A 10378-nucleotide genomic window follows, 5' to 3' on the forward strand; every position below is an offset into this window, starting at 1 on the left:
TTCTGCACAACTCTAGCAAACGTGCGGTCGAGCATTGTCCTGTTGGGACAATATCCCCTGTCGTTGTTGAAGGAATGGCAGAAGAACCTGGTTAGTGTATCGCTGGCCGGTCAGATTGTCGTTGATGACCACCAGTTCTGTCTTCTGGTCACCACAAATGGTGTCTTCCCGTACCCCAACTCTGCCTCTACAATACGGCTCTGCTTCCTGGACGCAGCTCTTCTCCTGTATACTCGAGCCCTTCCATAGCTTCTAGATATACAGAATCAGTTTTCGTTAGAAAACAGAACTCGGCGCCAATCATGGAGTTGCCAACGTCCGATACTTGTCGCTCACAGCACCCTCAGATGACGATGTCTGTCAGTCAGCAGCGTTACTCTGTTTGGCCTGATACCATGGGCACGTAGTCTTCTTGTTACCGTTCGTCGACTGACTGGGTGACCGAGAGCCATTGATGACGTCACCGTTAGGAAGCGGTTTCTCGGGTGCAATGGCATCAGGTGCCGATCTTCCTGCGTAGTTGTCACCCTTGGGCTGCCTGTCCTGGATCTGTCTGAGGTCTGGCCAGTCTGTTGATAACGCCGACGAAGGTTCCTCACGGTAACGACTGAACACTGGTACATTCTTGCAACGTCACCCGTAGTGGCGCCCATCTGCAGCATTCCGATGGCTCTCTCTCGATCTCCTGGAGTTAACCTTAGCATTGTTAAGTGTTTTTCTGTTGAAGTGCGATCTGCTAGGCACTGTGGGGTGGTTTTATACCATACATGCACGTGCCTTGAATCCTTATATTGACAACACGTGCATGTTGTTTTTTTGTCCAAAGTGGTAAAGAGTTGCGTTTGGGCGCTGTTGTTTGTGGTAATCAAACTCATGTTTGAGGCAATAACGAGGAAACAATTTGATAATGATCTTACATGTTGAAATTAAGATACAGTGTACAACAGGAAGTTTCTTTTGCCCGTCAGTATATATATTCTAAAAAATATATACACATACACATGTAATTTATACAGTGCGTGCATATATATTACACGCAGAGCTGCATACGTCTAAATTTCGATTTAAAGATACTAGAAATGACAGACTCAAGGCGAGATTAATTCTACATAGAATTACTAGGTTAATCACATTATACTCAGCGGCACACATACCTTCAACAGAATTATTCAAGCAACCAAACAGACACATCCAACGTTGTATTCTTCGCTGGGTGAAGGGCTTTGTTTAATGTTTCCACACAACAGCTAGTCTTGTCGGTCACGTTCCATTTCAGAACGGTATAGAGCAGTTTTACAACACGTTTTCCTGCAGAGTTATAATACTTATCTTCACTGTCAGTTTTAGAACTCTTTGAGTCCACACTCTGTAAAATGGGGTCGTGCATAAAATGGGGTCTTGCAATTCTGTCAACTCGGACAATGTTTGTGTCTGATCATGTTCATAATGTTATTCACAAACATACTTCTGTGACCAAAAAAGGCTAAATTAACCTATCCCTGTTAAAATCAATTTGTACGTGTTATATATTTCCTAGTTACTCCATTGTTCAGGATTTAAGCGTCAGTCTGGGAGTTTCATTATTCTTGTATCCACACTTACTTCCGGGGACAAAATTGACAGTCTGACACGTCAGTGTTTTGTGGAGCAACTCGGTGATCACACTTACAATGCCTTTCGACAACATCACGAAGATGGTTAAAGTATGCATATCGAAATAGCGACTATATTGGAAGTACCCAACACGAACAAATTGCTTATTGTGCGTTAGAAACAAGTATATACACATATTGATTTTGCAAGCATATGAAGAGGCAGGGGTAATCTACAATCTATATACAGTCTCCCTGCTCATATTGACAATTTACCGGGTCTATAATATGTTTGTTTTGAGTAGAATTATTGCTGATTTTACCACTGATCGGCACCCGTTTCAAACCTTGTCCTAAGAGGTGCCAACATTCATTGAAAATTTTCATTTTCTCAAGTCCACATATCAAGTTATTCTAATTTGTGGCGCACAATAAAAGAAGCGGCATATAAAATATAGATTTAGGTAACGTGAACAATCAAAGGGACGTCACTCCATTCTAATTCACATAGTACCCGCCCTTGTGTAACTCTCTACGAGTAGAGATGTCGTGAAATAACGCGCGAAAGCGCTGTTTTACCAAACGATAGACATATTGTGCTGACAAGGAAAAATGCCAGGTCTATTAGAGTCGTGTCGTGATCTGTATGATACGGAAGATCTGTATGATGTGCTGAAAGTAAGGAAAACAGCCAGCCTACAAGAGAGTAAGTTGATTCATTGCGAGACAGTCTCTCAAAATGCGAATGTAAACAAATGGGTAGTTGAGGGTTGAAGCAGTTGCCCGGGCACAGCGCCTTTTGCGATCCTTAGGGTTTGGGTTTAGGGTTTGGCACCCTTTACGATCCTTAGGGTTTAGGTTTAGGCACTCTTTACGACCCTTAGGTTTTGGGCACCCTTTACTATCCTAAGGGTTTGGGTTTAGGGTTTGGCACCCTTTACGATCTTTAGGGTTTGGGGTTAGGGTTTGGCACCCTTTACGATGTTTTGGGTGTGGGGTTGGGGTTAGTGCTTGGGGGTAAAGTCGGCAAGTGCGCCTGGTAATGGATTTAGGTCGTTAATGGTAAGTTGATCGACTCTTTGGAAAATATTTGTCGACGTAGCGATTTCTGGCTGAAAGAGTAAGAGTTGGGAACAATTCCGATCGTTCCATCCACTGCAGGCCACGTTTGTGGTGCACAGTTACCGAAGACTATCCCTAACTTCAGAAGTTTAAGCCTTGGCTAATTCACTTTCACATTGTTTTTGAATGTGTCACAACATTAAAATATTTGACAAGATTACAAAATACGGGACACCTGCCATCTTTGAAAGCAAGCGAGTTTACGTTTGGTTAAGGTAATGTTTAGGATAAGGGTTAGGGTGACATGGTTATGTAGCTGATTTTCTGTAACTGTGCCAATTATTTACACATGTTATTGGTTTTTGGAGGAGTAAGAACACACATTGTTTTATTGCATGAAGGTTTTTTTGTCCCCATCATGTAATTTATGATATAAGGGTATAAGTAATGTCTGGATTAACATTCCATATTTTATTCTTTGGTATGTGTTGATTTAATGTGTGTAAACATTGTCTTTTCAGTTAAGAAAGGTTATCATAAGTTATCACTGAAGGTACACCCAGACCGAGTTAAACAGGAAGACAAGAGTGAGGCCACTAAGAAGTTCCAGACTCTTGGCAAGATCTACAGCATTCTGTCCGATAAAGAGAAGCGAGCAATTTATGATGAAACTGGTAAACTATTTATCCATTTTTCCAGAGATATTTTACATGCCTTATGGAAGGATTATTGAAAATAGTTATGAAACTAAGCTAATGCATATGTTATTATTTCTGATGGAAAAATCATTATTCATTTCTGTCAGCCTTGACACATCCTCAGTAATTTCCAGGATATACATTACAGTAAGTCTCCACTAAACCCTGGATTTATCTACTGCTCAGCTTAATGATTTGTATTACCTCCCTTGGCTGTTTTTTACCCAAACAGGAAGTTGAACGTACCAATCACAACTCACATTTGCTTCTTAAATTATCCAGCCAATTTAACTTGGCAATACAATTGATGCAGGGGTCCTCTGAAAGATGTAGAAGGAGTTCTTGCACATACTAGTATTTTTGAAAGTTTCAGATATGTCATTTTGTATGATTTCCCTCAAAATCTGTGTCGAACTGCGAACAAACCTTTGTGGCTGCGACCACTATCTTTGTTGACAAATGTAATGATTTGTTGACAATTGTAATGAGGGCTTAGTGGATTGGCTGCTGTGAGGAGCCAACAAAGGGAAGTAATAAAATTATTGGGCCAAGCCATGCATTAAGGGTATAGTGGAGATTTTTCGTAACATATACCCGGGAGATCGAGGATGGCCTTGGCAGTGAATAAAACTAGATTAAAAGATTGAAATAACAATTGTATGTTTTCCAAATGTCATTTATGAGTCCTCTATCTTTATAGTAATCCAGCATTGATTTGACAAGAATATATAAGAAGTTTCCATATTGTTCACAGATATCTTTTCTTTCAAATGAATACTTCAGGCTTGCTTACAAGCTTGTTATATCAAACCTGACTTGTTAACAATTCATGCCTTGCTTGTTTCAACTTCAGGGGACATTGATGAGGAGAATGATGTGGAACAGGACAGAGATTGGTATGAGTACTGGAGAGTGCTTTTTGCGAAGATATCCATCAAAGACATTGAGCAATATGAAAAAAAGTACAAAGGTATGAATCATAATCACTGAAAAAAAATTGGTTCCCTGCAATCTACTGTAAAATGAAACAATACATGGTGTATTTCATCAAGGAGTAGTTTGCTTTAACACCAAACAGTCGTAAAGAGTTTTATGTCCCTTGTTACTTTGTTGACAAGGTCATGAAGTGAATAATGATTTTATTATTGACATTCCTGCTGATAATTTTATAGTACTAGCATGGCATGTAGTGGGTAGCCAGTTTAAAATATTACCCAACAGCATATGCTGGACATAAGTGGTCTCTATATAGATTGGGAGGAGATATGATTGATGGAGAGTCATCATTCTTCGTTCACATGGATCATCATTGTTCATGATATGAATCCCTGTGACTTCCTCTGTAGCAGCCCACGTTTGACTAACATGATCAAGTTCTCTGACTTGGTTGATGCATATGACACTAGTGCTGATGCATAGTTTCATGCTTATGATGTCAATCTATGGACTGTCTACACCAGACTTTATTATTTACATGCCATTTCGTACAGATGGATTATTGCTATATGCAGTGTTGAACAACAAACACACAAGTAAGTACTGTTACCACTGTCCAGTGATACAGGCTCATGACATAATGATCATAGGAATATTTATTTTTCTCCTACTTTGTAGCCTCCATTTCAGCATTGTATGGTGGATGTGGCGTAGCGTAGTGGTTAAAGTGTTTGCTCACCGGGTAAAGAACCAGGTTTGATTACCCACGTGAGTACATAGTTGGAAACTTATGTCTGGTGTTGCCAGAAATGATTTTGCTGGAATATTGAAAGAAATGGCAGGAAACCAATAGTCAGTCAATACTGTATGGAAAATAATGTGTTTAGTGATTAGCTGACTAAGACACCATAGTCAGTTCCCTGCATTCTTGCTGTGCAGGCTCTAAGGAGGAACTGAAGGACCTGAAAGCAGCCTATCTGGAGTCTGAGGGAGACATGGATCAAATCCTTGAGAGTGTGTTGTGTGCTACCATTGACGATGAAGAAAGATTTGCCAAAATACTTAAAGATCTCATCAAGAAGAACGAAGTGCCAGACTTCAAGGCCTTTAGTAAGGAATCTAAGACAAAGAAATCAAAGAGAAGGAAAGAGGTTTGTAAGCCTAGTGAGCTTAAAAGGCATTTGATTTCATTTGTTTTAAAAAAAAAATTTGAAAGGTCACATGCAACCAAAAAATCAAACATAATTAAAACACAGCTATCTCTTATTCATGATATATAATATGCATTGCTGATTAAGAATAAAACAAATAAACAGATTTATAAGGGCATACATAATCACAAATCAAAAGGGTAATCTTTTGTACATGGGTTTATCTCCCTTGAAACAAATCAGCTGCAATGCCGAAATCAGTCAGGGCCAGTGGGTGTGCTCTCAAGTGTAACAAAGCATTTTCATTGGCCACTGGCTTAACCAGCTCTATGTTTATAGCATATAAGCTCGATAGGTGTTAGTTTCAAATTGGATGTGGTCAATAATTGAAGTTGTTCATTGCATTTTGTCATTTGCATACGTGCAAGCATACCTATAGGTGTGAATAAACCAGATTCGAGTTTTCTCTGTGAGTGTCCGCTGATCACAAACAACATGTTTTTTTATGTAACAAGTAGATTATTTACTTGTTTGTGTAAACAATTAAGATTAGACTACTGCTCATGACCTCATACTCCAGGCAGGCATATTGTTTCAAGCTCCTCAAACCTATTCATTGCACATGTGTTATGAGTGCAGTGCAGCATAGCTGTTGAAACCACATTTTTCCCCAGTGCTGGGGGAAAATTAGTAAATTGTTTGAACTCTTGATTTTGTGGGCATTTTTTCATTGCATTATGTTTTTTTTCAATTTTATAGGTTGAAATGGCATTTTTGATGATTGGTTTCGGTAAGTGCTTACTGAAAGGTATCAGAATCTGCATAGTTGTGTTTTACGTTGCATGTGACCTTTAACATTTGAATGTACTTTCCATTTACAAGAGAAAATCAACAAGAATGGTAGTGTTCTGAGTCATTTGTTTGCTACTGTAGTTTCATCAGTTTGTAGGATCTTTGTGTGCATCATAAGTGTAGAAGATCAAGCAGTTGATCAGTATGGATTTTATGTCAAGTCTAGTTTCAGGAGCAGTTTATAAATGCTAGTGGTCTTTTGTAAACACCTATTAATCATATCACTTTCTAGTTCCTGAGATGAGCATCAACAATGTTCATTAAAAAAAGTGAGTTTGGGTTATGTCAAACTGTTTGTTAATTTCCTCAATAAGGCTGAAGTAAAGATTTTTGCTTACACATTCACAATGAAGTACTTTCTGGAGATTTGTGAACCCAAACGATCCGAGTTAGGCAACTATAGCTGGCACGTAAAATCTGTGATGAAATCCACACAGCCACCTCAGCTTCCTGGAATGGGGTACACAATTAGAGTTGTGACGATGCGCCCATGCCACGATACAATACGTATCACGATACTGGTAGTCCGATACACACGATACGATACGTATCACGATATTTTGTCCTTGTATACAGAAAAATAAAAGTACTGGAAATAATGTACTGTTATGTTACCATTTCAGGGAAGGTATTCTCCCAACAAAAATAAAACATGTCATCATGAAAGACATTTTATTAAAAACATTTAGCATGAGTCAGTAAAGTAGTGTTTTCCCAGAAAAATGGAACAGCAGGGACCAGCATTGGCACAACTGGCTTTTTTGCACAGATAACAAAATAAATTTGTGAAAATTAACTCAGTCAGAGCATGTCCATGGCAATATTTTCCACGAAAATCTAAATAGAAGGGGAGACGGTGTTTTCGTAGACTGCTAAGTATGTAAGTATCGTGTTGAATCGATACACGACAATCATATCAATGTATCGTATCGTGCAGCTCTTGAATCGCGATAACTTGCGTATCGATTAATCATCACAACTCTATACACAATGTATTTGATCCAGGCTACAAGATGTCATACTTACATTACAGTCCCTCCTGGATTCCGCGATTCTGTGATAGCAGAAAAAAATCGCGGAATTTACCTTTCCATGCAGAAAAACGTCCGCGGAAAACACATTTTTGTGTAGTGTCAGTGCAGAATTTGCCAATTTTCTGCTACGAAATTTGCTTATTTTAAGAATTGAGTGAAAACTGACTGACAGCCGACACGCGAATTAGAGTTAATGTCAGAAGTAGGATCGGTTACACATAAAACGAACTGACATATTTATTTTGACATTTTCAAAGATACTTTATTATTAAAGCAAGTTTTAGGCATGTTTCAAATAAAATTAGATGAATTTGACACTGCAATTACGTTCTCAAAATCGACCATTTTGAAAATAGAAGTTACAGTCAGACCTCGTTTATCCAAACACTTTGGTTTTTTATTGAATTGTTCGGATATACGAATCATTCGGATGTCTGAATCAGGACCTAGGCGGTCGGCTACATGTGTAGCATAACATAACATAAATTACATTGGCTCGAAAAAGTCTTTAATTGATGACTGTTCCAGATTGTGATGTCGCCGGCATTTTAGAAGTGATAAATCAGATCTTTGATGTGAGATCTCACCTGGTGTGAAGTCAATGTTTGCCATATGATTCCTGCATCCATGGTTTGGATGTGTGCGGTTGTGTTCAGTGGCAAGAAATGGAGAGTAACATTAGTCAGTTTAAGATTGTTGCAGTTGTGACTTGCCACATTGTCAAGAAGCAATGTCACCCGCCTTCCACGTGATCTCATCTGTCGGTGAAAAAACAGCAGCCAATCTCGAAAGAGATCTGCTGTCATCTGCATAAGGACTGGCACCCCCAGTTGTCATTATTTATGCTTACCCAATCAACGATTCAACTCAGTATCAAACTTTAATTGTTTCTTCTCTAATTAACCTACACGCCCTATGATAAATACATGTCTTCAATAAACAATAAATTAACTAGCTAGACACACAATGAATTGGCAAGCAGCAGACATAATAGACTTCGTGTTTTGATATCTCGCCAACAACAAAGGTAAAAGCAGTAATAGTAAGCGGTAAAGATCTGACATCTTGCCGATGTCAGCTTTGGTGTTCGGATAAACGAGGCAAATTTGTACACATTTTGATGTTTCGTTAGCAAAATTGACCGTTTGGATACGGAAACTGAACATCTGGATCTACGTGGTAAATTGTCACTAGAAAAATTCTTTTCTTTTTTTTTTTGGTGAAGAATGTTCGGAAACCGAGGTATTCGGATATCTGAAGTTCGGATATATGAGGTCTGACTGTATTTCAAATTTTGCTTAAATATAAAATTGTAATTTGCATGAAACCGGAAGTTGTTTGTCTGCATCAAAGTTACGAATGAGAGGAGAGTGACAGTTTAATTCTCAAACACAGAAAAAGCTGTCAGTGCTTTGTCATCAAACTTACTCAAGATGTGATGTGTACTGTCGACTTAACTTTATATCAGTGTTTCAGAATTAAACTATGAAGATCTGTATATTGGTTTTGTCGTTTTTTCTAATGTTTTAACCGCAGGATGTTTTGCAGAATTTGCTTAAATTTGTAGCGGAATGCCAGAGGGACTGGACATTATTCACAATATACAGGAAGTGTAGTCTCAAATATAACATATGATACTAGAATAGTGAGATTTTGCTACACAGACTAGAACTGTGTGATGTTCCAGTGTGAATTATCCTGAAAGATGAGACATGGACCAAGAAGGCAAGCAGTTGATTTGCAGGTTTTGTTTTTGAATTCAGATTATTGTATTGGTCAAATATATTCAGAAGCATTCGCTCTGCCAAAAAATGCATAGGCTAATTTGACTAACCTGAGATGAATTTACTCGTATTGTAGCCTTGATTGCATGTTTACAGGCGGAAGCTGAGGCTGAAGAAGCTAAGGAAGCCATGAAGGAAATCGGAATGAAGGAAACAGACTCACTAAAGGCTATGATTCAGAAGAGACATGCATCACGAGGTGCCTCAGCCGACGACTTCTTTGCTCAGCTTGAAGCAAAGTATGCTGAGCCAAAGAAGCCAAAGCCTGGCACAAGCAGAAAGTCTAAATCATAATGTCTGGGGACATGCTGGAATATGATGGTTAGGAATTTGGAAATGGAAAGCTCAAGTCCAGTTTTTTTCCTTCTAATTCCATTATTTGAAAGCACATGATTTAGTTGTCTACCATGGTTATTGTTGTAAGTTATTTATGGTGTTCAGCATTGGAAATGACGCTTTGTTGATATACATTGTATTTCACCTATCACTCTTAAGTCTTTTTAGATGTATCGTGAAATAAAAACTTATAAATGTTCATTCTGTTCTGAGTATTTTGAACACAATTAACAAATAGCTTGGGATAACAACAGTCCAAGATTTCATATACACATGGCATAATACAACAAAATCGTCAGTGGTTTGATGCATATTTATTGTTTTTGTTTTTTGTTTCCTTTTTAGAAATTGAAAAAAGATCCCACATTGGATCTACTAAAACCTTGAATATTTCTCAAGGCAATGTGTTTTTGCCAGTTCTGTGAGAGATGATCAAATGATACTGACTGATAGTGTTCATTTCAAGAACTAATTAACTTCAAACTATGTTAACTATTAACATCTTAAAACTTACAGAAAGAGAGCATGTTTCATATTTACAAAAATGATAACAAAGTAATCTGCAAAGTTGCTTTTTAATTTTAGAATCAGTTTTGCTCATGAAAAGAAGTGCATTGGAAATAATGGAAAAGGCAAAAGCTGGAAATACTTTAACATGAAACAAATATACATCCTTACCATACCTGTTTTATTATGCCCTACCCCGTGAACCTTTGTCCGTACATCTGTATGTATGTACGTATGAATTGGAGTATCTTATCAACCGGTGGCTAGATTCTTTTTATATCTGGTACCTAGGTTTATCACAGTAGAGGAAAATCCCAGTCAGGTTTGGTGACCTTGAACTTCATTTCAAGGTCACCAGGGGACTTTTACCCTTTTCACAGAGATACCTAAAGAAGCATTCTTAGGATTTTCTTCACAGTTGTCACC

The 10378-nt window shown here is 38.2% G+C and overlaps 1 protein-coding gene across 1 annotated transcript; it reads left to right on the forward strand.

The window, feature by feature from the left end:
• The first annotated feature begins 2111 nt into the window (after positions 1-2111).
• LOC137297849 (dnaJ homolog subfamily C member 9-like) lies at positions 2112-9644 on the forward strand. The gene is made up of 5 exons (XM_067829811.1): positions 2112-2298; positions 3176-3328; positions 4206-4322; positions 5228-5439; positions 9206-9644. The coding sequence occupies exons 1-5, from the start codon at positions 2205-2207 to the stop codon at positions 9401-9403; spliced, it is 774 nt and encodes a 257-aa protein (XP_067685912.1). The 5' UTR covers positions 2112-2204; the 3' UTR covers positions 9404-9644.
• The last annotated feature ends 734 nt before the right edge of the window (positions 9645-10378 follow it).

Source organism: Haliotis asinina, chromosome 10, assembly GCF_037392515.1.
Source record: "Haliotis asinina isolate JCU_RB_2024 chromosome 10, JCU_Hal_asi_v2, whole genome shotgun sequence".
NCBI classification, from domain to species: Eukaryota; Metazoa; Mollusca; class Gastropoda; order Lepetellida; family Haliotidae; genus Haliotis; species Haliotis asinina.

Coding starts and splice junctions, on each gene's coding strand:
- LOC137297849 (XM_067829811.1), top strand. CDS start 2,205: ATGCCAGGTCTATTAGAGTCGTGTCGTGATCTGTATGATACGGAAGAT. Junction 2,299..3,175: donor AACAGCCAGCCTACAAGAGA/GTAAGTTGATTC, acceptor TTGTCTTTTCAG/TTAAGAAAGGTTATCATAAG. Junction 4,323..5,227: donor ATATGAAAAAAAGTACAAAG/GTATGAATCATA, acceptor CTTGCTGTGCAG/GCTCTAAGGAGGAACTGAAG.